General features: G+C 38.1%; 2 protein-coding genes across 5 annotated transcripts in view; one reads left to right on the top strand and one right to left on the bottom strand.

Annotated features, from left to right (window-relative positions):
• Nucleotides 1–15,204, bottom strand: part of LOC113025376 (non-selective voltage-gated ion channel VDAC2) — a 17,717-nt gene extending 2,513 nt beyond the window's left edge. Inside the window, exons 1-9 of one of the 3 annotated variants that reach the window (XM_080303491.1) lie at nt 15,133–15,204; nt 13,169–13,245; nt 7,402–7,472; nt 6,627–6,676; nt 2,374–2,526; nt 2,235–2,287; nt 1,185–1,406; nt 558–708; nt 399–456 (exon numbers count right to left, since the gene is read on the bottom strand). In XM_080303491.1, coding sequence (XP_080159617.1) covers nt 399–456; nt 558–708; nt 1,185–1,406; nt 2,235–2,287; nt 2,374–2,526; nt 6,627–6,676; nt 7,402–7,468 — 754 coding nt within the window. In that variant the 5' untranslated portion in view covers nt 7,469–7,472; nt 13,169–13,245; nt 15,133–15,204. Of the gene's footprint in view, nt 1–398; nt 457–557; nt 709–1,184; nt 1,407–2,234; nt 2,288–2,373; nt 2,527–6,626; nt 6,677–7,401; nt 7,473–9,584; nt 9,681–10,157; nt 10,298–13,168; nt 13,246–15,132 lie in introns of those variants that run through there. The other 2 variants (XM_080303490.1, XM_026173039.2) reach the window with 2 other exon arrangements.
• On the top strand, nt 14,005–26,112 carry slc25a1b (slc25a1 solute carrier family 25 member 1b). 2 transcript variants are annotated; one of them, XR_013909952.1, is made up of 10 exons: nt 14,005–14,442; nt 17,795–17,902; nt 20,392–20,491; nt 21,095–21,233; nt 22,362–22,446; nt 22,633–22,737; nt 22,840–22,955; nt 23,040–23,113; nt 24,585–24,818; nt 24,921–26,112. XR_013909952.1 is itself a non-coding variant. In XM_026173035.2 (9 exons), exons 1-9 carry the CDS (start codon nt 14,331–14,333, stop codon nt 24,697–24,699), a joined length of 954 nt encoding a protein of 317 aa, XP_026028820.1. In that variant the 5' UTR covers nt 14,005–14,330; the 3' UTR covers nt 24,700–26,112. The 2 variants fall into 2 exon arrangements, 1 of the variants encoding a protein (XP_026028820.1); XM_026173035.2 differs by having other exon boundaries at nt 24,585–26,112.

Raw genomic sequence — 26,112 nt, 5'->3', positions numbered from 1 at the left:
CTGGTTTCCTCATTATCTAGACATTAACGTACTACTGTGTTACTGCCATCAAATTCATTATGACCTATTTTTTTTCTTAGAATTTTTATACCAAACTTAGTTTAAACAAGTGATTTTTTTTACTTTCTATTCTGAATAAAAATTCAGTTTGTGAGATTTGCAAGTCATGGATTTACATATTATATACCATTGTATTGTATGGTCTTTACCTTACAATATAAAGCGCCTTGAGGCAACTGCTGTTGTAAATGGTGCGACATAAATAAAATTGAATTTAATTGAAAAATATCAGTTTTTTTGGAAATGGGGTTGTATTTTTAAACAACCAAGATCTTCCTGTGTAGGTTGGGAAAGTATTTTGCTGGGTGCCAATGGCACAGTTGAGGAAGGTAACTCACCTGGTCGAAGGCTCTGGGTGTAGCCTATTCCGATCAGACTGGCATTGTTCACTTTGGCCTGTAGGGGAAACATGACAAGGCGTCAGACACAACAGCACAACGGTTTGTGAGAATATGCTTCAGCAACAGTGCATGTGAATGTGAAGAGTCAGTCCTCACAGACAGAGAGGCATCTTTGTCCAGCTTGTATTTGGCAGCAATGCCGAAACGAGTGTTGTTGCTGCCAGCTGTCCAGGCCAGAGTAACCGCTGTCTCCAACTCGTCATTTACCTTTTGGTAGATGGAGCCGCCAAACTCAGTCCCGTCATTACTGAGAGAGAACAGACATTTATTTACTTAAGCAAACAGAAGTCTATCCTGCAGACCAGTCTCCAAATTATAAATTCATCCCTCTTTGTATTCCACTTATGACAACCCATAATGAAATTAGTAACTGATGCCCAAAAATGTGTTTTAGGTCACTGGGACAATTTGCCACTAAATTCAAATCAGTTCCAAGTGAACATTTCCATGAGAAAAGTCTGGTTCGAGATGGGAGGAGACACAAATCCTGTGGGGTAGTTGCTCTTGGGGTAGAAGGGTAGAGGGGTAGAAGCAAATCAAGTCCAATATGAGGATATTCTGTCTGTGGGTTTGAACAACCTTTAAAAAAAATGCTTCCACCCAGCAGGTTTTTGTGCAGAGCTTTGACTACAGCAACAGAAGTTAGATATGTGATGCCCATGATTTGAAAAAGCAACAAAGCATCTTCACAAACTGTTTATGTACGTATGTAAAATCACTCACACATTGGTGTGAAGCTGGAAGTCCCCGGCCCTGTATCCGAGTGCAAAGTTGTTCTGAGCCAGTTTGGATTTGGCCGTATCAAAGGCCATCTGATAGCCTGCCAGCCAGCCTTCATAGCCCAACACAGCAGAAGCGTGGATGATGGGACCCTCAAAGTCAACATCGCAGCCAATATTCATATAGTCACGCTTGTAGCCAGTCTTGAGCTTGCCACTCTTCTTGCTGAAAAGTTGGTTAATCACAGTGATGAGCCATTAAAATACCAAAACCAATGACAACAATAAATTCCAACTTATCTGGAAACAATATGATGTATTGAATTCCCAGATCACACAGCTCCATGCTGTTAAAAAACTATTTAAACCACATGAATGAGCCACACTTTTGCATAAGCTGACATGTTCTGTTATTACTGTAAACACAACTCTAATTAGATTCTGACACAGACAGAGTAGGAAAGTCAAAAATATATTAGTAGAGAGGGAATGCTTTGATAAGGGCATGCCAAGAGAAACAGAGTGGCCAATAAGTTAAAGGAAATATAAGACACTGAGAAATCAGCTTATTCTTTGAGACTCTGTAGCGGTACATTACTATACATCAACATGGATACAATAAGTAAGAATAACAACATTAATTATTAGAGGCATTGAAGTACGCAGAAGAACTTTCAAATTTGAATATATTCGAGGTGTAGTTGTTAGATGTTACTAATAATTATAGGAACCTCTATGTGTGTCCATCTTTTGTCAGCACACAATAACATGTAAAGAGTGAGGTCAGCTGGATGAAAACTTCTCTTATCTGTTGATCTATCAGATTTGGAAAATATTAGTAAACTAAGTGTACAGCTTTTACTATATCGGTAGTTAAAGGTTTAAAAAGGAGGACTGAATTTGAGGATACAAGAAGTTTAAAGCATGCAGCTAATTATTAACAAGGCAAGAGTGGAAAAAAGAGTCAGCACTCTGTTTATCCAGGATTGACCCAAAGTTAATACTGATTACATAACACAGTATAAGTCACACAAACCAATAAATGGAGTCTCACCCTGTGTTTGGTACAAAAGATGTATCCAAGCCAACTTTCAGTCCTTGAGCCAGCTATAGGTAAAGTAAAACTTGGAGTCAATAGTTTTTTTTAGGAACATTTAAACAATTAAATCAGTTTCTTAACCACAAACACACACCTGGTCCTCCACAGTGACTTCAGTACCCAGGGTGTTATCTGTGTTCCACTTCTGGTTGACGCTCAGGCCTAGCTCCTTCATCTTGTACTTGGTCTCCAGGCTCCCTGAGGCCTTCCCTGTATCTGTGTTACTGGAGCCAGATGTGTTGAACTCCTGGTGAAGGACCAATTAGCACAAAGCATGAGTGTGGAACGCAGGGTATTGTTGCGCAGATTGTTGAATTGTTGGATATCAAAATGGAAAAAGGAACTGAGACCAAATATAATTAGTCATGTCAAAAATACAGTGATAATCATCAGCATGTACTCTACATATTAAACAATACAGATACACTGACATAATAAGACAGTCTCACAGATGAATGCATGCAAGACACTAATGAGGCAGAAGACAAACAAAGTGAACACAAAAACAATGATAAACATGATGATTACAACAAAGTGATTATCTAAACTGCCACTGACAATAAGCACTAGAACACTTTTTCTAAACAAGAGTGCATGCTTAAAAACAAAGGAAAAAAGAGAACCTTGAAAAATATATGTAAGAATGCAATGTAATTCTCAGACAGTGGCTGTTGCCCTGACTTGCATTTATTAAAATAAGATTAGACTGCTTTTATGCATAGTGAAATGAGTAAGAACAGTGCCAAGTCATTAGAAAAACACAAATCCACCTCCCAATGTTAATAAGACATTTTTCTGTACTGGCATATCAACATCAGTCCTACCAGCAGAAATGTATTCTAGTTCCGATCACACCCATTCAAGTCAACAATGAAGATTCCACCAAATTCAACGCAGCATGGTTCAGAATTGGCTTTTAGCCTTGTGTCACTAAAATCACAATATTGTCAAAAATGTTACCGGATGCCAAGATGATTTTAGAGCCCTCTAAATGTTACCGGATGTGTATAGAATAGAGATATATATACAGCTACCACACATGAATGCTGTAGCAAATGTAAACAATATTAAATGGACTGGATCTTATACAACATGCCTCTTTAACCTATATTCATACAGGCACTTTTTTCTATACCTAAGTGCTTTCTGTGTAACATTAATCCAATTCTTTCATGTGATGGATGCGTCAAAAACCAACTTGGGATTCAGTACTTTGCCCAATGATACTTTGGCAGACTGGAGAAGGCAGGGATTGAACCACCAATAAAAAAAAAGTACTTTATAACAGAAGGTAAGGTCAGCTAATTAATCCATATCCTGAGCCTGAATTTAGCTGGCACTTTTCAATGTATTTTATAAGCTAACCCTCTCAGCTAACGATCACAGATTTATACAGCACAGCCCAATTACAGCTAGCTAGCTAACGGTATCTAGCTTGCCAACATCATTGCCAGTAAAATAATATCTGAAAGGTAATACGAGTTAGATAGTGTTCCAAATTACTTAAGGTAGCATTGTACAGAAATCTGTAATCTGTTAAAAAGTAATGCAACATGTGGCATTGTTTTTGTTTTGTTTTTTATTTCAAATTTTATTTTCAAAGCAAATTATATTTGATTTAAATTACAATCAGGGCTTTTCTCTAAATAAATTCTTTATTACAAAGTACATTTAAAGTGGTGCCCTGCTGATGATTTTTGTATCGACAAGTCTTTCAGTGTGTGCTAACGATAAGTAATTTCATTTTACATGTCAAAGCAGAAAAAAAACCTGAGGTAATGATCAGATAAGTCATCACCACACACTATGTATGCGTCGCAAAACAACATATGTATATGAATCAACAACATATCTCTGTGTGAAAATCTGTCAACGAACTGAGACAACGGCAGCACAGTTTCTGTGATTGTACTTCTGTGAGTCCAAAGAGATGGTCCTTTAGCAAATCTCAATTCAGACACAAATATAAGAAAAGTCAATGCAGCTGTATTAGAGACTGACTAATACATGCATCATGTTGTGACAAAGGCCTTCATAGCACATGATGTCCAATAGGGCTGTGCGATATGACCAAAATCTCATATCCCGATATAAGAATTCTATCGTCGATAACGATATAAATCACAAAAATGTAACATTTTCTGTAAATTCTGTGAATCTCGGGCAGCTCGACTTGCTTGAAGTGTTTCCAGCTGGGCGTCGTGTAGCTGGAGTTGTAACAGTGACCATCAAAATGATGAAAAAATATTGCCGTAAACAGTTTATTTTGCGACACCACGAAACAAACGATAGCGTAAAATGAAATGATAGATGTTTTTATATCATCATCCGATATATATCGTTATATCAAACAGCCCTAATGTCCAAGTTAAACTGTTCTAAAAGCTTAGTCACCATTACTGAAGCTACCAAACAAACACAGACGCTGCTTCCATCTTTAACACACTCAGGTGACATTTTATGGCATTTAAGAAAGATTGTGTGACTAAGAACCTCATCAATTACCTAGTAACTGACCAGGAACAGCCCTAGTCATTTCCCTGGGTAACTGCAAACTGATCAGTGTTAAGTCATTCGATTCATCCTATAATACAGAACACGACAATCAAAGTTACTGAGCTGTTTTGCTCTAGAGTAAAGGGGGCTGTTGACAGAATAATGAAACAATGCCATTCAGATTTTTTTTAAATAGCTATAAAAGTGTAGTGCAGCCCTGCCACCCAATGCATCTTTTTGCTTTCTTCCCGTTTTTAAATTCCTCCAAGTCTCTTCTTTTCCTTATTTTCTCTCATACATATCTTATTACAATGATGGCTGTTTGGGGTGGCTGTGACTCAGGAGGTAAAGGAAGATCGGTGCCTCGATTCCCCGCCAATTTATTCTCAATTTATTGGGAAATATACTTAACACCGAGTTGCCTCTGATGCATCCGCTGAAGTGGGAGTGTATGCGCAAATGTTAGACAAAGGGCTTGGATACAGAAAAAAGTGTGTGTGTGTGAGATTGTGTGAATGACGCTTGAGTAAAAAGACATTTACCACTGAACATGTTCAAAGTTTCAAATAATGAGGACTGGTTGTTTACAACTACCCTGACTGCTCTAAACAGTCGTTTTCAGAAGTTTTTTTTTTTAACTCTTGGCTAAGCATGATGTCAGCAGGGAAATATCCCTCACATGGTATTCTCAGGCACACAGCACTAGTGATGAGCACCGAAGCCCCACCCACCCACTGTTCAAACCTTTTCTGTTCAAAATGTAACCAATCAGTGGCTAAAAAAGAAGAGAAGCTAAAATGTCTCGTTTCCACCAGTGAAATAAAGACCAAGTAAAACATAAATACAGGACTATTTTGAGCAGTAAAGGTAGCACAAAAAATTTAAATATTGAGCCTGAAATTAATATAATAGCTTAATAATATTCTTCTCCATTTTCTGGCATTTTATCAATCATACAACATACTGTTTGGTCAGGTATAATAATGCAAAAATAATGTAAAGGAGTACAACCCAAAGTAAAGACAATCTCCATAAAGAAATGGAAATAGTATAAATGAGTGTGAAGAGAGAGAAAATCATTTTTTCATGCTTTATGAATATTATAAAGACAAAAAAACAACTTAACCACAATAACAACTGAAAAAATGACTTGTAATTGAACAAAGGTTTAGGTAAGTTAACAGAACAGAAATCCATGGAAACTTGTTCTGAGTTACACAGACAGACAGAGCAGTCAGCCCTGACACCGATCTTACCATCTACATTAGAGAGCGAGCAGTCCAGGGCAGCAGCGTGGAGACAGAGCAGGGGTTAGGAAAGGTGACCAGAGAGACAGACAAGCCACAAATGCACACCTGCAGGCCTGTCATGTTTCTCAAGAACAGAGAGCACATTAAGCCAAGCAGGTCCACATTCGTCCACCTGAGATGTTTTTACACATGAACTCAACAGACGTGTTCTAATGGAAATAACTCTGTTTGGTTAAGGTGAGGGTCACCTGAAGGAAGCAGCACAGACAGTATATGACATTCAGTCACTTGCTATGAATTCTCTAAACAATCACCTATCAAATTGCCACACAGAGATTTAATGTCCAGTCTGTCTGGACTTCTGCCTTCGTGCAGGCAGCACAATGTCTAAAGAGTTCAGAGGTATAGTTTATGTGTGAAAACAGCTTTAAATCCCTTTCAGCTCCGAGTCACAGCAGGAGTCCAGTTACTGTAATTAAATAAGGCATTGAGCATGAGAGGGTACCTGTGCAGCAGGATTTGGAGGTTAGAGATTAGCATGAAAAGGCAAAGGAAAGGTGAAGAATAAAGAAAGAACATGAAAAGAAAAAAGTGTTCTCACCACTCCGCTTTGTGATTTGGTCTTGAGGTCCAGCTTCACAACACCAAAGCCTGATTGATTACAAAATATGAGTTAATAGTTATTATGTGCAAGACAAATCAGAGACAGGAAGGTTTAAAAAGGCATAATTTAACATTTTTAGATAGATTTCCTCCACAAAGGTGGTTTATTAATTGTAAAGACTAAGCCACGTTGTGGTCAGACTAGCTGTAACATCATTTTAAAATGTTAAACGAGCAACAGACGAGCTTGTAAACCTTCCTTCACGGTTTCCTACACAGACTTTACTTGGACAGGCTGCCCAGGTATGCTGGCGGGCACCCAATTTATTTACTAAAAGACAAGTTGATTTCTTTTGTTTTTTAAAATTCAATCACTGCTTACCAGTTACATCTGCTCATTCTCAAGTGCTTCACCACATTCGAGGTGCTGCTCTGACAGTTCTCCATTTCATTCAGCTTCCTTTAGAGACTCTTGTCTGTTGTTAGATTTATACAATTTATATACTCCATGAATTCATACATAAATTATATATTTTTTGTACATACTGGTATCTCCTTCAAAAAACAAATATGTACCTTATATGTACAAAACTGTAATTTCAGCGTTCAAAAAATGAGTATCTAATGTCTGAAATTATATCCAGACTTTTAGTTCTGTTCACATCAGTGTATTTATTAAATGTGTAGTGTGGATAAGAAGCACACAGAATAAGTTGTACTTTAGGAATTCCCCACAGTTAATAATTTACTCCTAAGCTTAAAACAGTGCTCACCATATCCCTTGCTGAATATATCTTTGGCGGCCTTGCCCAGGTCTGAGTATGCTGGAGGGACAGCCATTGTGCTGGAGAAGATAAAGGCAGATGTTTCTTTTGTCAAATTTGAAACTTCACAATATTCTACACAAGTGTTTAAAGGCTTAGCAGTAAAAACTCATCTTTAGAAACAGGGTATGACCATCCATGTTGTTCATCAATTGGTTATACTGCTCAGTTAAGTGCTCATACTGAATGAGCACTTAACAAAAGTTAAAGTCTCAGTGGTTTTTGTATATAGTCACAGGTTACTTCACTAGATATACATATTCAGCTGCTTTTTAAAAAAAATATCTAATCAGCCAATAACAAGGCCACTGCATTAAGGCATGGGTATAAAGATGGTCATGACCTGCTAAAGTTTAAACTGAGAACAGAGAATGTTTGCAGAGCATGTCTGAAACAGAGAAACTATCCAGTGAGCAGCAGTTCTCCATGAAAATGCCTTGATGCAAGAAGTCAGAGCACAATGGTCAGACTGCTTAAAGCTGACAGGAATGCAACAGTAACTCAAATAACCACTCATCACAACTAAGGTATGCAGAAGAGCATCTGTGAATTCACAACATGTTGAACCATGAAGCACATGAGTTGCAGCAGCAGAAGACCGCCTGTCAGCCAAGAACTGGAAACAGGTTCCATCAAGATCACAAGCCATTCTCAAACTGGGTTCTTGAACATGATAATGATTTTCATTGTACTTCATTCTTCACTGTCTCTACAGTCACCAGAACCTTTTTGAAAGTTGCTGACGTTTGAGATTTTTTGCTGAAGTCCCCATTTTGTTAGGATGGACTCCCGTGTACCTACTGAATGCAATAACTGCCTGTACCTGATTAAACAGTCGGGTTACCTATTGACATCCAGCAGAAGGGAACAAGCTGTTCTTTGATAGACTCCTTTTAAGCAAACAACAGTATTCAGGCAGAAACTGGTGTACTTTGGTTAAGCAAGAAGAGCCACCAAGCAATGCACTGAGTCAGGAAGGTCCAAAAAACCTCAAGCAGAAAACTGTTTCAATGCCCAATCCATTAGGTTCAACTCTATGCTGTTCTGTGTTTACTACACCACCAGTCAGCGGTTACGACCTGGAGAGCTACAGTGGTTTCACATGGGATTCACAAGCTGCACAAACACCTGGGTTAACTGCTCTGTTCTGTATCTCTTTTTCCTCGTGATCTCAAGAGCTTTGACAGACAATATAAGAATGAACCATAACCTGTACATGAACATCTACAGCGCAATACAGGACCAAATAACAAAGCTAAGCTGTGTTTTACACAGTGTCAACCTAACAGAAGCTACGCCAATGTTAAAACCACAACTAACATGTCCACTTGGATTCAAACCAGTTTCCACGAAACATAAGAATTTAAACAGTTGCCACAGTGAACATGAATCAAGTTCTGCTGCATTTTGGTTGTTGTGAGATGCATGCCATTGATGATGATGACTTTTACAAGGTGTTAAAGTGAGTAAACCTTTGATAATTAGTATGCAGGGTGCAAACAGCAAAGTGGCAGCAGTTTGTAGGTAATTCCCTCTAGCTACTGTACGCCAAGAGCTCTTTCTTGCGTATTTGTAATGGTCTTCTACTAAAGCATATACTGTGGTAAAGCGAGTTGACTTTAGTTCTGACAGCAGTACTGTAATTATCAGGCTCTGGCTCTCTCTTACTCTCATTATATTTGATGAAACATCTGCTGTTATTACTGCACTTATGGTAACCTACCCTACCTACCTACTATGTTGTTATTATATTATATTATATTATATTATATTATATTATATTATATTATATTATATTATAGGAAACCACTGCACACACGTTTGGGTGTGTGTGTGTGTGACAAGATATGCACTCACAGTAAGAGCAAGGAAATGAGAAACTAGCGGTACTGTACTGATGACTGATGTAACTCTAAATAGACTCACACGGAGCTCTAAACGAGACGTGTGCAAAATAATTTGGTAAATAAGATAAAGCCACATTTCCATATATTTGTACACGCGCGCTAACTCATGAACCGGCTACGATTGCTGCATGAAGAACAAAAAACTCAATGTGGGATAGCATACAAAAGGGGGGCTCCGTGTTTCTTTCTCTACTGAATATACTGCAGTTATAATCGGACTATTACCTTATGTGTACAAGCAGCTGGTATAGATAAGTTCCCAAGTGACCAATGCTAAACAACAGCTCGTTCTGCTCATCGCAAACGTTCAGTGCTGCATCTCTTAGTTGGGACAAAGGATAGCAGATGGCCGGGAGGAAGGCGTATAGGGGGTTTGACAGTCAGTTAGCTGGTTGCTGTCTAAGTTGCACTGACACACTAACAAGCAAAAAATATGATAGTTGCGAGCATATTAGTGACACCCTACTCCTTTCCCAAGCACACACACGCATGCACACTTTTATATCCAGCTAAACAGAAACCCCACTGGTACGGCTGCTAAATCCGTGCCTAGCTTGACTGTTCTGTGTCGCTGCAATGGAGCTCTAGAAACCAATGAACCAAAGGATTTAACTGTGCACTGCAAAGCTAAACATCATTACATAACAGATACCGTTAGCTATACCGTTACAACATGCTAGCTGGACATCTAACCTTGGAGATAAACGCACAATTCTCAAAGAAGCAACAGCACATATAAATAACTACGCAGGGGTTATAAAGATCAGCGATGTGTTTAACATTTATCAGCACTGTTACCGATGCAGCAAAGGTATTTGCAAAAGGAGTCTGCACAGCCCGGAGCGTCCCTGGCGTGATGCGGTGGAGTGAATTGACAGCTAACCTAGCTTGGAAATGCTTATAACGGGGACAGGGCACAATGAAGGAGATCTATCATGGCGCATGCGCGCTATCGACTAGAAGCGAACAAAGAGGTATTATAAGAGCAAGAGATATATCTGAGACACTGTTAATGTGAGGCAGTAAACGTTTATTAGAACACAGAGGCGGACAACAACGTGCCTTATTCGTGGACGCTTAGTCTTTGGACATTAATGCAGCTTTCAGACTGTCAGTCACATTTACTGTATCTTACTGTAGATAGATATACTGTGTGTCCAGGAGACGTGGCAGAAAGGAAGCAAGTTCTTCCCTTCCACCTGGGAAGAGAAATGGAGCAGAGGTAGTTTTGAAGGAAGAGAAGGCATGAGGCATGAGTTTGAAGCTGGAAATCAAAGGGGTGATGTAAAATGTTGTCAATCCATATATCCCAGAGGTTGGAAGACAAAGAAGAGAAAGAGGAATTTAGTAAGTTAGACGAAATGGTAGAGAGTATCCCAAGGATAGATAGGTTGGTGAACAGACTTGGATGGAATGGAAATGTATGTGAACGGAAGACATGTGATGAGGATGGGTTGGGTAGGGGTGGTGTTAAAGAGAGAAATGCAGGACAGATGGTAGTGGATTTTGGAAAAAGGATGAAAATAGCTGTGGTGAACACAAAGTTAAAAAATAGGAGGGAATATAGGGTGAGGTATAAGAGTGGAGGAATGACTGATCATTTCTTCCTGACTGGCAGCTCCATCTTCAACATCCTGTTGCTAAGTATGGAAGACAATGAATGTGGAAACATCAGTCGTCATACAGTTTTTGTGCTTTTGGACATATATTCTGGTCATTTACTTTTATGTGCTGTTATCTGAAATAAAACTGAATTAGTCTGATATATCAGCTTGTAAAGAGATTGTGAGGAAAGAACCACTGTGAGTTTTGGTGTTGAAGAAATGCCAGTTGAAATTGAACTCATGTAATACCACTTTTTAATGGATTTTAAATGCTATTTCTATAGAACCCTTGTGCTTAAACTGAGCACTCAAAGCACATTTTCCTATAAGCCTCAGTCACCCAAGCAGACATCAGACATTCATTCAAGGATTTTTCTCTATACCTAAGCACTTTGTCTAATCTTCATGCACATTCCGATAGATGGCAACTTGGGATTTAGTGGTTTCCTTAAGGACACTTCGACATATAGACTGGAGTAGCCGGGGAACTGATCCATCAACCTTCAGTTTGATAGATGACCCATTCTACTGGTATAGTGAGTCAATGCAACTTTTATTTAAACACTCAAAAGAACATTTGTCTATTTCTGGGACCAGCACTCCAATACAGGAAGTCTGGATCCGCTCTCTAACTAATCCTAATCTCTGATCCTATGAGTATTACCCAGTTGGCAATACAGAGCTTAAATGGGGCAGATGGTTGAGGGGACTCGCCCAGTTCTAATTGCCTCAAAAGTCATCCATGTGTCTACCCTGCCTCCACAGATAAAAACCAGACTCTGAGTAGTTTTACATGCCCGGTCAGTATCTTACCAGCCACACCAATTCCGACAACTGCCCTGTAGATTAGTGCACTTGGTAACAAACTGTGTTAAATATAACAGGTTGGAAAACTAAGCCCCAAGGGTCAGTTACTTTTAAAGGGCTGGAGTAACCTGTACGAGTTATTTATACTAATGCAGATTAATACTCAGGTTTTAACCTTTACTGTTTCACAAAGGGTTAAAAAGGGAATGTCCACTCCTTAGATTTTTTTTTATTAGAACAATTTAGCAAGAACAAAGCAAAGGGGGAATCAAATCATCTGAATTATACTTATCTAATGAACCTACTCTGAGCTAATGCTAACTTTTGTCTGATCTTTGTGAGGAGAAAAGTTGGAGAGAACAGGCACATCCAGATCTGAAGTTGTGCTTATCTCTGTGCTCTGTGAAGTCCTCTTGATTCTATAATATAACACGGCAAAAATGAGCAGAGGAAAAGGCAAAAAATACAAGACCGATTTGCAGGTTAATAGTTTGGGCAGCTGTTAAATCCTCTGGCATCTCTGCAGCACTTTTCGGCCGTGAACATCTTACAAAGGGCAGAAATCTTTATCTCATCTGCACAAGATTTTTATACCCAGTCATCCCTTCTCTTTCTGGACATTACATTTTCTGAGATGACATCTGGCCTCACCCACTCTGACATCCATAGACTGTTGTTGACTACTAATCACCCGGTGTCCAGTCACACCTTATCATCCTCTCTCTGACTTTTCCACATGCATGATTTAAAGCAAAGTTTAAACTTTAAAATCACTTAATTACATTTTCTTCTTTGCTGTGTTATTCTTTGTGTTGAAAATTCTATTACATATGAACATTCAATCAAATATAAATACAATTCAGTTCATGTTTCATTCAGTTTATGCAATTTTATTTCAATTAGCTTATTCTCATATGTACATCCATTTTAGTAAATCCCTTTTTAATTCAAATACAAAGGAATACTTTCTCTCACTTCAAACTCAGTGTTTATTGATCACACTATACTCAGTACAATTTCTTTTATCGAATCAGTCATGTTAAAATCAGATATTCTTTTAGATCCGTGGCTCTTCAGCTTTGCTCCCTCCCTCCCTCCCTCCCTCACCCACTCACTCCAAAGTCAGACTCTCAGTGTGACAGAGGCCTGTCATTAGAACCATTATTTTCCAAGGTCCAAACTGGATCATGTCTACATAATCCAGACATTAGAACAGTTTTAATTACTCAAACTTCATTTCTCATGCAGCACATTAATCAGACTTATGCTTTTATTATATCTTTGATTAAGAATAAGGATGATTTACTATATTTTTCAAAAGCACATATAGAAAAAAAGTCTGTTGCAGCACTCTGCATCACTTTTAACATATAAGGCTGGATGTTAAAGACCTTTTACCCTCAGATGTGATGAGAAGCTGGGAGGACTTCAATCTCTCTCTGTCCCCAAATGGCATCTGGGAAAAGGCAAAGCCTCTTGAAGAAATGGGTACAGGGTTAAACATTAATACAAATCAAAGTTTAACTTCATCCAACTTCAGTTAATGTGATGTTAGATAAGCTATAGGAAAATTAATGGTTAAGCTAGAGCTCTGTGCGGAGGTCTTGAGCCACTGCACAGTTCATCATATTTTACTTCCAAGAAGTTACCTTATTGTAATTTTTAAAGTGGTCCTGTGAAATAGTTTTCCATCATTTAGAGTGTTTCACTGGACACTGGCTGCTTGTCATTTTCAGTCAAGTCCTTGTACCTTACAGTTTTCAGACACATGTTTTGTTTGTTTGTTTGTTTGTTAAGTCACTTAGGACCATTAAAAAAAAATCAACAGCAGATTTTCAAAGTAATCTGAAAAAGGAAAAAGATTTGCACAGGAACTAAGAGGTGAATCTAACCCTATAGTTTATCCATATGCTGTTACTGACTCCTCATCAGAAATGGTCTCAGTGGCAAGGTGACTGTCTTGACGAAGGGAAACAAGGAATAAGAAAGTTCAGTCCGTGTTAAGAATAAAGGTAGTCATATGAAATATTGACTTTAAAGTTCATTAGAACTTGTACAAACTCTGTTTTTGCAATATTGCAGAATAAAGTCCTGTACTGTACACTCACTCCAGCCCAGCAGGTGGCGGAAATAAGTCCAATTATACGAGGTTAATCGCCGCACAGAAGAATGAAAAGAAGAGAAACGGCGCCCTCTAAAGGCGTGTCAAGTATGTCGCTTAATGAGGCCGGTCCTCCTTAAATGTTTGTGACAAACATGGCGTTGTGCGGTATTGGGGGGGAAAGTGACACGTCCTGCCTCGCCCTGAATAAATACTGAGTCGATGCTGCCAACCTCTATATGGCACGGAGGGAAGTTCCCTGTCAAAAGTACACAGACATGCACTCTTAGCCAGCATCAAAAGTCCAATGTTCAGCACCGCCTGCTCGCCTTTTTATTTTTCCGCCGCCGCTGCACTGAACACCCAGACTGCACCAGGACTCACAGCTGGCTGAGTTTGCGGCGATAGAGGAGGTCCGGATTGACTTCAAAAAGAAAGTTAGGCCGGGGTACCGCAGTCATGTCTGGACAAAACACATTTGTCAGCCCGTTTCACAGACCCCAGTGTTTGGCTGCTGCAGCTCCCGCGGGGAAAGCCAAACTTACCCATCCCGGCAAGGCCATTTTAGCAGGTAAGAAAGTTGATGTGGGACTGAGCAGAGGCCGCCCTGCAACTTGTTTCGAAGTTTCAACAGTGAGCCTTTAATTGCAGGTGGGATCAGAGCATAGCAGTAATCACTTCCTAGTGTCTCCGGCAAACATCTGCTGCTCAGCCTCTGTGTTATCACTATTATTATCTTCTTTTTATCTTTTCAGGCTAAAGTGTTTGCTTGTTTCTCTTTTTGTTGTAGAAAACCTGACATTTGGTAGATTTGGTCTGTTCAGCCAAAACATTTAGCAATTTGGTAAATGATAAACTTAAAATAAGTCTGCCTCTTTATGACCCAGGATCCAGGAAAGGGGGTTTTGCACACGTCTTACTATTTTGCTAAGTATTATACTGTTGTACAAGTACAGCATGGTTATTTTGAGAAGTTAGCAGTCCACCCTTTATAGTCGACTGCAGCAGGCTTATCTGTGAACACCATAATCAGGAAATAGCGGGTAGATAAACATATCTGAAGTTTTCAAGTGTCTTAAAAAATAATGTCAGAGTTCAACATTAAACCAGGATTCAGTCTGAATAGGAGCAATAATTACAGCAAGCAAACTCTGATGTGGTAAGAACAAAATTTAAAGTATTTCTAAACAGAGGAATAATTATGGCCTCTAAGACATGAACAGAAGGTCCATGTGAGTCTGCTGTGGTACAAAACACTTACCTGCCTGCACAGAGCACCTGCTGTGACAAACCCTGCTCCTCAGCTTGGGGCCAGAGGAGCTGGTATGATCTGGGACTTGTAGACTCTAGCATTCAGACAGCTGAGTGAAATGAACTCTGGTGTCCTGCAGGTTTCACGGGTCAGTCAGTGACATACACATATTTTGCACAGCTCAGTGTGTACTAACTAGAGGACAGTCAACATTGCAACATTGTTAGCATGCACACACATGCTCCAGTTTTACTAAGCTTATTTTTTAACATTAGGATCTGGTTGTATGCCAGATATCAATTAAGCTTGGTCCTAGATTATAAATGTCAAGTGGAGCTTTCTGTTGAACTTTGCTTTTAGGTCCAGCTTTAATCCATTTTTGTGAAACTTGTTATAAAAGTTCAAAGATAAAGCCGCACATGTCCGTGTGATTTTTCTCTGTGTCACAGTCAGCAGTTCAGTGGGTGTTTTCTGCTGATGTGCTGGCTGTGTATGGTGTCCTCAAAGGCCCAGCTCTCCATGTTCCCTATAATGAGCCACAGTGACAAAGCACATTGCTCTCTCACCCTTTGCATGCATTCTCCAACATGCCAGCCACAAATATGGTTCTCCTGCTCTCTCTCATTGAATCCTGGCAGAAATGACCACTTGTTGACTAGAAGCACACTAGAAGAGGACTTTATATATCCAACTTTGTGTATAATGGGAATAATCTGGCTGTATCAAAAGTACTGTAAAACACACTATTAATAACCCAGTATATATGTGATGTACATAGATGGAGCTATTGTTGAGGCATTTTTGCCAAGAAATCCCATTTTTCTGTTGGCACTGAAATGCCATCTTCTACTTTTTTTTCTTTTCTTTTTTTTTTTTTTAAGGTGTAGTTTGACAGTTTGACTCACTGCATTTTTCCAAACATACAGCTTTCATATAGCTTTCATGTGAAAGTTGAAGTTCTTATTCACTTGGATAGTGTTTGGCAAGTGTGAATGGGAGATTATCCACACACCATGTGATGTCACAGACTATGTAAAAGATGTACATGGCCACTTTTATGTCACTCACTGGTTAACACAGCATTAAGATGAAGCAATTAGCCTGGCTTGTTCAAAGATATTAGAATTACTATATGTTGCTATTACCTCATAAGCTTACTGGCACAATATGCGCTCTTATCCTGCTAGTATGAAGTAAAAAAAAAAAAAAGTAAATGTAAATTAAATACTTATGTATGATTTTTTTTTTTTTTTCTGAAAAAGTACAGGTCATGTTAATAACCTTTTACACCAGTAATATCTTGGGTCTGTTTTACATTCCTTCCTACTGTAACATTTCCAAAAGATACTACTAAATATTGCTGTTCTAATGTTTCCTAAGGAACCACGTGCCTTCTCTTTATAGAAATAATTTTTGTTATTGTTGCAAGTAATTTTAAAAAGGAAAAAGTAGTTTCAGAATTCCTGCTCGGCATGTCTGTACATGCTGGACTTAATAAACCAGTTCTGTATCTTTTTCCAGCTTCAATATGGGGAACGAGCTGCAGGTACTACTCAGCTGCGTCTTGATGCAGACTGTTTTTTTTTGTTTTGTTTTGTTTTTTTCTATTTAGACAGAATTATGCCTGGGTGTGTCATAAATGGCACCGTTTATGTAATGGGCTGGTAGCCAAAATGCTACCATGTTTGATGTTGTTGTGAAGACAGTGGTTAGTCAGACTGTAATTAAGGGGTTTTTTTTTTTTCACAAACAGCCCCACTTGCTTGTTTGCGTGTGAGCTAGAATCATTGTTGTGTTGGATTTTTCTGCATGACATTTGTTTGAAAGAATGCATGTTACACAACAACACAGAACTGAACTTGTGAATGAATCCAAAAGTAAACATGAGTGAAAAAGCACATTAAAGCCTTTATTTTCATCCACTGAGTTCTTAGTTTTCCCCATTATTGCCAGATACTCTCAACACATTGAACCCAGAAGCACACTGGCCAAAACAACCTATATTTTGTCTAGCTTTTCCCCTTTTTACCCCACTTTTTACAGTTCTTAATGCTTTGACAGTTTACTACTTGTAATTTAAACTTGTCCCTTCTGGGTAGTCGAGGAACTGGTCCGCTGTCACCTTGCTGAATCCATCCTGCTGCACATTAATGTGTATGGAGAGTACACACCCCCTTGAGTTGGAGATGGGCCAAGGGGAGTATCTGTAGTCAGAAAACAACTGAAAAAACAGCTGAGCCAATCAGCTGCAGGATGCTTGTTAGCTGTTCAACTGCAGATCTGTAGCAACCAGGCTTTTAAGGTGGAGCTAGTCTGCACTTGTACATGAATAACTATAGCAGGCATCCGTGAATGCTAATGTGCACCTCACTAACATTTTTGAAAAGCGACTTTTCTTTTCACACTTGCTTTTATTCTACAAGCCGTATCAGATATCCTTCACACCTAACCACACCAAGGTTTTTATCTGTATTCCTTTGAGCTTCTTTTAAATGGTCACATGGCTTGCATCTTGTGTGTATTTTATTTAATTGATTTTGTTTTTTAAATTTATTGCATTTTATTTTGTGTGAGCTGCAAAAATAAATCTTTTAGTCTTTTAAATAGCTCGTTTTGACTCTTTTGAAACCAGCATTTTCTTTTTCCCCCCTCCTCCTTGCCCGTTCTTTAGGTGGGATTGCAGGAGGCATAGAGATCTGCATCACCTTCCCAACAGAATATGTTAAAACACAACTGCAGCTAGATGAAAAGGCCAATCCTCCTAAATACAAAGGCATTGGTGAGTCCTTGTTTAATGTTGTCTTTTTCTTTTTTTTTATTTAGTTCTAGCACTTTTGATGATATCACAATTCAAAAAAAAAAAAAAACACATTTAACATACCTTATAATTAGGGGTGCAACGATACACAAAATTCACGGTTCGGTTCGGTTTGATTCTTTGGTGTCACAGTTCGATATTTTTTCGATACAAAAAAAATGTTCATGCCTTTTTAATTTGTCATTTATTAAAATTATAAATATTAATTTTAACTCAAAAGTACAGTTTTTAAATTTAATGTTGCTGAAACAAAAAAGTAATAAAAAAATAAAAATATCTGATTGAGGAATCACTCATCTTTGGAAAAGAGAGTTTATTACAGAGAAATGGCTCTTTCCAAAATAAAAGCTATACTATACGCTTCTTCTGGGCTATATTCTCAGCAGCATATTAAACATATCAGGTCCCCATAAGGAGAATCATGTGCTAACGGCTGTCTAAATGACTCGGGTAAAGTTTGTAGCATGCGTGCTTGTTGTTTTTGTCTGCTTCCACTTGTCTTTGCACTAGGATGCTGTCGGAGTAAATGTGCAGTCATATTCGTTGTGTTCCCACTAGTGCTGTCAGCATTAATCTCGTTGAAATTATGTTAACGCCACAACACTGCAAATCTCCGTTAACGAGCTACCGCCGATCGCCCCGTGTGTGGGGCTAGACGGCCAACACGTTAACGAGCTAACTGCGCTAACACACTAGTTCCCACCCATGTAATTGAGCATTGCGTGGCACATCCAACATACGGTTTTACTTTAGTCCATAACGTGCTTACCTTCAGGGTCATACGTCACATGAAAACCAAAATAGTTCCAAACGCCAGATCTGAATGAGGGTGGGGGAGGTTCAATTTGCCATGTTGCAAGGAGAGCTTCTGTCTCGCTAGCTTCCCCTGCGCTCAGTGAATCTGCGTTCGACTACTCCGCCTAGGCTGCACTGTCGAGCGCAGATCCACTGAGCGCTCAACACAGACAGCATCGTCAGAAGAAAAGTTGATAAAATAAATTAAAAATTTTGTATTGTTCGATACATATGCGTACCGAACCGAAAGCACTGTATCGAACGGTTATCAATACGAGTGTCGTTGCACCCCTACTTATGATGCTTCAGTACTTTATATTACATAAAGTACAGTGCTGATGTAGAGTTAACATTTTTAATAGAACTTATGTGTTGTTATAGTGGCTTCAGAGCATCGGTAATATGGATATCAGTTTAGCAGAGTATCTGTAACTTCACAGAGATAAAACTGGTATCAGTCTTCTTATCTAACTACCATAGAAATCTTTCTGAATCTCTCAATCTATCTCAAAGATTAATTATTTAAACAGAAATCATAGATACTGTTGAAGGAAAAAATCTGAATGAATAATACTTTCAGGATTTCTTTACTTATTAAAATACAAAATTGCAATTCTCAGGTCAGGTAAGGACCTATGTATACGCCGGTATTGACGTTAGGTGGCTAATCTAGATCTGAATGACTGTGGGCGACCCTTACAAGCAGACAACGTGGAGGAGGTGGGCCAAGTTACCATTTCTGTCCTTTGAACTTTGCTCTGCCAGTTTCACAAGACAGTTGATCCCTTAGTAATCAGGCTTTGTACTTATGGCAGTTGACTCCTGTTGGATCTGGGGGAGAATCAAAGCTGCACATGCTGATCTAAATAGCTGAAAAGGATGTTAAACATGGCATAATAATAGATAAAAGTTCAACTCATTGACAAAACAATGATAATGGGCATTCTGGACTGGGCCTTATAATGGCTCAGATGGGTGAGAAAAAACACAACAAAACATCATCTTTAAATTATTGCTCGAGACATACAGTAGACAATACAGAAAATGCGTTTGAAAATGAAAAACCAGAACAAGCAAATAACACCAACACTGTAATAAACACATTTAAAGTTGTTTGCATGAAGATACCGCGACTCGGCTCAATGCAGAATTTCCAATGATGTAAAAACGTATTTGTTTAATGGCTACTTGAAACGGTTAAGGATCAGCTGTACTGGGTGTTAATCATTAATTGTTTAATCATTTATGTTGATTTGAAGTTGTCGCAATCTTTTGGGCTGTTTGCACAGCTCTCCTGACTTACACACCTGGAATAACAAGCATTGTGAGTGCGCCGACATTAGCAAATAGTGTTTGTGTAGTAAATTGATCTTTGCTCATGAACTTTGGCACAAATCGTGCTTGCGTACTGAAACTGAGTACACAGTACAAACCTCGGTACAAAGGACTGTTTGTTGTTTCCATCAAATTCAGTCTTATCTGTTAACAGTTTATTAGAGGTTTTTTTGTTTTGTTTTTTTTTGTTTTGTTTTTTAAATAACTGTGCATATGCACAACTGATCTTTGATACCAGTGGATCAAAGTAAATTTCTTTTTAAAAGCTGCTTCCTTTTGCTTTTTCTCTTGTCATTTATCCTGTTTCCTTCCCTCTGCAGTTGACTGTGTGAAGCAGACAGTGAAAGGTCATGGTGTGAGGGGTCTTTATAGAGGTCTAAGCTCGCTGGTCTATGGCTCTATACCTAAAGCAGCTGTCAGGTACTGCAGCGCCACAAACAAAAAGCAAATGAGCACACTAAACACGTTTTGGAATGTGCACAGTCATCTATTAACTTTACAGCAACTTTTTTCCAACTTAACTTCAGGATTTTTTTCAGGGTTTTTCACTTTGTTTTACAGTGTAGGAATAACATCATGCCATCAAAACTCAAAATAAAAATGTTTCTAATTTTGAAGCAAACTGTAGCTATCACACGATATCATCAAAAGATTTGTCATTGATTTGTATTTGCTTTATGATTAACTGAATATTTGATCAGTTGATTTAAAATTTATAGCCATATGAGTAAATAAAGGTAATTGCTTATTTTTTTATTTGTTCTTAGTTTTGATTGTCACTTGTGAATAATAATTGATGATTTGCCAGGATTTTTTCTCATCCAGACCTAATCTATATTCTCCTCAAGCTTCTTCAGGAGTTTCCTAGTACAGGCCATGGTTGTAGTAAGAAAGGCCAAATGTTAATTCATTAGTTAGTGCAATTCACAATAGGAAAGCCCAAAAGTTGTTACTATTAATGGCTTCTAAGTGAGATGAAATGTATCTCTGAGTTTGTTTAAAAAAATTCTCTCACTTCTACAGATTTGGGATGTTTGAGTTCCTCGGTAATAAGATGCGTGATGAGAGTGGCAAACTAGACAGCAAGCAAGGATTTTTCTGTGGCCTTGGAGCTGGAGTGGCAGAGGCTGTGGTTGTAGTCTGTCCTATGGAAACAATTAAGGTAAAAAAATAAGTTGAACACATCATGTTGTGTGTTTCAATTCAAATATTTTTTATTACGTGTGGTGGAGATACAAATCTCTCTGGGCTTACATCAGGAAGGATATCTGGTGTTTCTATCAAATCAAATCAAATAAATGGAACAACCCATTGGTGCAGTCCCTTGTGAATAAGGAAGGAGCCAAATGTAGCTTTTAGTGGAGTAAGTAAACTTACTTGTGTGGTATATGAATCTTGGCATGGTATTACAGTAACATAAAATAACAATATAGAGGAAATGTTGTTAGTTTTAGCCTTTGCCTGGGTAGGTACATTTGTTAGCCTAACCTTGATAAAGTTTCTTTAGACAGGTTCCAAACTAAGTGAAATGACCCAGAAATACCTGTGTGGCAGCCACAAGAAAGGCTAGCTGATTTCTCTAAATGCTGAGAAAAAGTGCTTCAGTGCTCCCTTAATTAGCTCTATTAGGAATAAATACACTTGACCAAGGGATCAGAGTGATGCATTCACAAAGAACATCGACAAAACTGACAGTGGTGCATAATGGTAATGTTAATTATAGGTGCATTTTCCATTTCGTACCATAACTTGCTACATGTATTAAATTTTCAGTAAACAGGCTGTCGAACCCACAGCTGAACTCTAAATTGGATCATTTTCCTCTGGTTAAGATTCCACTGAAAGCATTAACAGGTAGAATGAAAGCTTTCACACTGAATCATCTCCCCAGAGAGTAAACATAAAATGCAATAAATTTGATTTTATAGGTTATATGTTAAATCTTTGGAATGACACAATTATTTTTTTCATGGTTCTCATTTATATTGATCTGAAGTACAGCACAACGAAATACAGTAAGAATGAGTCAGGGTGAAGTAAGATGTGCATGTATTGTTGTATTATAGCACTTCTAGTCAATCTAACATCTAATTCATATACTAAAATGGAAACTAATAAACTAAAACGGAATCAAACATAAACCTTTTATACGGTTAAAAACTTCAGGCATCAAAATAGAAAATATAAACACAATAAAAACACAAAACTAATATCCCTGGTGCGAACACAATTGGAAAATTAAAGTTATGGGATACTGCAGTCATTTAACAGTTCAGCTTTGTCCTTGCAGGTCAAATTCATCCATGATCAGACATCAGCAAATCCAAAGTACAGGGGATTTTTCCATGGGGTGAGGGAGATTATTAGATCCCAAGGTAAGAAGGGCTTCAGTTGCATTATACTGCCACCTGTTGTTCCTACCATTTATACACATGTGTTATTTAGATAATTATCCTCCTTATGACTTCTGAGAAGTTCATGAATTCATTTTAGGTGATAAATATGAAAGCTGTAATGAAGGTTGTCATGAAAAAGTGATTATTTTACTGTTGCACTTTTAGGACTAAAGGGGACTTATCAAGGGTTAACAGCCACTGTCCTAAAACAAGGCTCAAACCAGGCCATCCGCTTCTATGTCATGACTTCACTAAGAAACTGGTACAAAGGTAAGGGAGTCAATACATTTGCAACCACTTGATGCAAATAAAAATGCAGTAAAAAAAAAACAAAAAACTCTTTTTGTTTCTTTTTTTTTTTCTGACGCCTAGGTGATGACCCCAACAAAGCCATTAACCCTTTGATAACTGGACTGTTTGGAGCTATTGCCGGGGCTGCCAGTGTCTTCGGAAACACTCCCCTGGATGTCATTAAGACCAGAATGCAGGTTAGTACCTTAACATATTTCCAGTTTTCCTAGTTTATCCCTTAGCTTTCCAACTAACATGTATATATGCATATTTTCCAACAGGGCCTTGAAGCGCACAAGTACAAAAGCACAGTAGACTGTGCGGTCAAGATCCTGAAGCATGAGGGACCACTGGCGTAAGTTCATGTGCCTGGTTGATATAGTATCTGGGGAAAAATGATTTAAAGGTTTTAAATATATATCTATTTATTCTCACTGTTGGATCTGGCCTTGTTTGAACTGTTAAACTGTCAGTTACCACATTTATATTGGTGAGAACATCATGTAATTTAGTTAGTGACTGCATAGTGTAGTGGTTTACACATCTGCCTAACATACCTGGTTCAAGCCTGGTAGGACACATACATCCTTTGGAGGATGTTTCAGGAAGGGAATCCTATGTGTGTGGTGACTTATCCATCTATCCATTAACCCACTTTATACTATAGACTGAGATTAAGCCTGTTCATTGTAGGAATGATAAAAACAAAGGTGTATTTAAACTCAGAACACATCTGCAGACAATTCAGAATCAAAATGATGTAAGATTTGGATAACCAGAGGAACACAAACTGAAAACTCATCTGTTTATCTTCATTTTGACCATTTTTTTCAAGGTGTTGTGTTATCGTTAATGTCAAAGTTGCTTTAGTTTGATTCACAGGGAAACTTTGTATGGCTCGTCTGTATAGCTTTATAGGTGCTCTGTTTCAGACTAGGTCTACAGCTGCTAATTGATATTTTATCCTCCACTTCATAACTGTTTTTTAAAAAAGTAGTCAGCAGCACAGTAGTGGAGTTGTTAGCATTGTAACGTCACGGGACCGGTTCAAACACTGGTTGGGCTCTTTCTGGGTCGAGTCTGCATGTTCACTCTGTTGTGCCTGCGGGGGTTTCTCCTCTGTACTCCGGCCTTCCCCGTAGTGGCTCAATAATGTAGCAGTTTACACATTTGTCTAACAAACAAAAGATCCCCAGGAGAGACTAATTCATTTAGGGTCACATCATCAGGTGTAAAAAAAACAAAACAAAAAAAAAACCCAACTATAATAATAATAATAAAAATATAGCTCTGGCTTCCTCCCACAGTTTAACAGCGCCCATGTTAGGTCAACTTGTGGCTGGACATTGGGTGTGAGGTAGATGAAGTGTGCAAAGTATATTGAATAAACTGTTGTATGGTTAAATGTGACTTATAGTCTGACGTGCTTTGAGTGGTTAGTAGGACTAGAAAAGCACTGTATAATTGCAAGTGCCTTACATTGTCATTACTTCATTACAGTTCTGTAATTTCATAAATATAACAAAAACTAGGGAATGAATAAATGAATATACAAAGCACAAAAATAAAAATAATTTACTGCAGAGTAGCAACATATTATACATTTAAATATTTAAAACTTTCGTTAAGCTGAATTTATACTTATAGGCTCTGTCACCTATGATCTACGGCTTCATATAGATATTTTTGGTCAGAAATGACTAAATTTGGCTTACAGAGTTATTGCCACTAACTTTTTAAAATTATTTTTTATTGACCCTGTAGTATTGTGAAACTCTGATATCATGGTTGCCTAATGTAACATTCACTGTCTGTTACTTCATTAGGTTCTACAAAGGTACTGTGCCTCGGCTGGGTCGGGTGTGTATGGATGTCGCAATAGTCTTCATTATCTACGAGGAAGTTGTGAAGCTCCTGAACTTGGTTTGGAAGACGGACTAAAATCAAGTTGTGCTAAATAAGCAGGACTGTCATGACAGGCCAATCTCCTTAAATCCTGTTTCTAGGTTCAAATATCTACCTCCAAGTGATTTTTCAGAAAGAAAGAAAGAAAGGGATTGGTATGTTCTTGATTTATTTATAGCCCAGCAAACAGTAGTTGGAACTATTATCTAGCAGAATCACTGCTTACAGATGCTCTTTTTTTTTTTTAAATTCCACAGAACATTTTTTCACCCTGCTCAATCAGAGAACTGAGAGTGCTCTCAACACAAACAAGGAACTAAAGTTTGTACGTACTGAATCAAAGACAAACCAGTTACTTACCTAATGTAATATATAAACTATAGGTTAAAAAATTATGGGGAGTTGACTCAAATTTATTGAATCAAAAATTTAAATCCCTTTTATATGCAAGTTGTCAGAGAGGTTAGAAACCATTCTGAGGATGTGAAATGCTCCAAAAGCTGCAGGTACATTAAGAACTGCATGGCCGAAGTCAAGATTACAGAGTAATCTGCTTTGTGATTTCTTTTATCCTCTCCATGCACCTTGGAAGCAGGTGAAGTTGTGCCAGAAAATTATTTTTTGCTAAGATTACAGAGTAACCAGTTGTGGAAGATGCAGCATTTCTTTAAATGATAATACACATGTTCACATTATTTAGAAATGCACATTTCCATAAAGAAAGTGTTTGTGGGTAAAGAGGGTTCACTATTAAGTTGCAGAGATGTTTTAAATCAGTTAACTTACTAATGTCACTAAAAGTGCCTACGTGCTGTATAATGAATTTTGTGGTGTTTTGCGAATAAGAATGATTATTTAATGTTGTCACTAAAGACTAGAATAATTTACACATACTACTCTGTTCCAGTCAGTGTCTAATAAGTTCATGTCTTCTATTATCCTTCGAACTGTTAGTTTTTTGTTGTTTTTTTCATTCATTGAGAAATGGTGTTATTAGTGCCTTCCATCTCGTTCCTTTCTCATTAACTTTTAATTGCAGTTTATTTTTATTCTTAACTGTGTAATATTAGTTGCCTTTTCTTTTTTTTAATCAACTGATGACCCAATGTGCCAACTGCTGCTTGAAAATATAATGCCATGCTATTAACTGGAGTTCTAGACACGGAGTCTGGTTGTTTACATGCAATGCCTTTTAAATTAGTTTGCTTATCTTATCTCTTTGTGGAGGAGACACAATGTTTACCACATGTTGCCTTTTTCAGCCTCCCGTTTAACCAGACCCTACAGGAGCATCACACTTTGTCACAGATTTTTAAATATTTCTGGAGTTTTCTTGTTAACAGGTGAATATTCTATGAAAAATCTACCAGGAGTTAAAAGCTGGTATTGTGCCTTCGATCTTCTTAATTCTAATATCAATGCTCAGAAATAAACATGGATCAGACTGTT

The sequence above is a fragment of the Astatotilapia calliptera genome, chromosome 7 (assembly GCF_964374335.1).
Source record: "Astatotilapia calliptera chromosome 7, fAstCal68.1, whole genome shotgun sequence".
Lineage (NCBI taxonomy): Eukaryota > Metazoa > Chordata > Actinopteri > Cichliformes > Cichlidae > Astatotilapia > Astatotilapia calliptera.
This window is presented reverse-complemented; position numbering and strand designations above follow the sequence as displayed.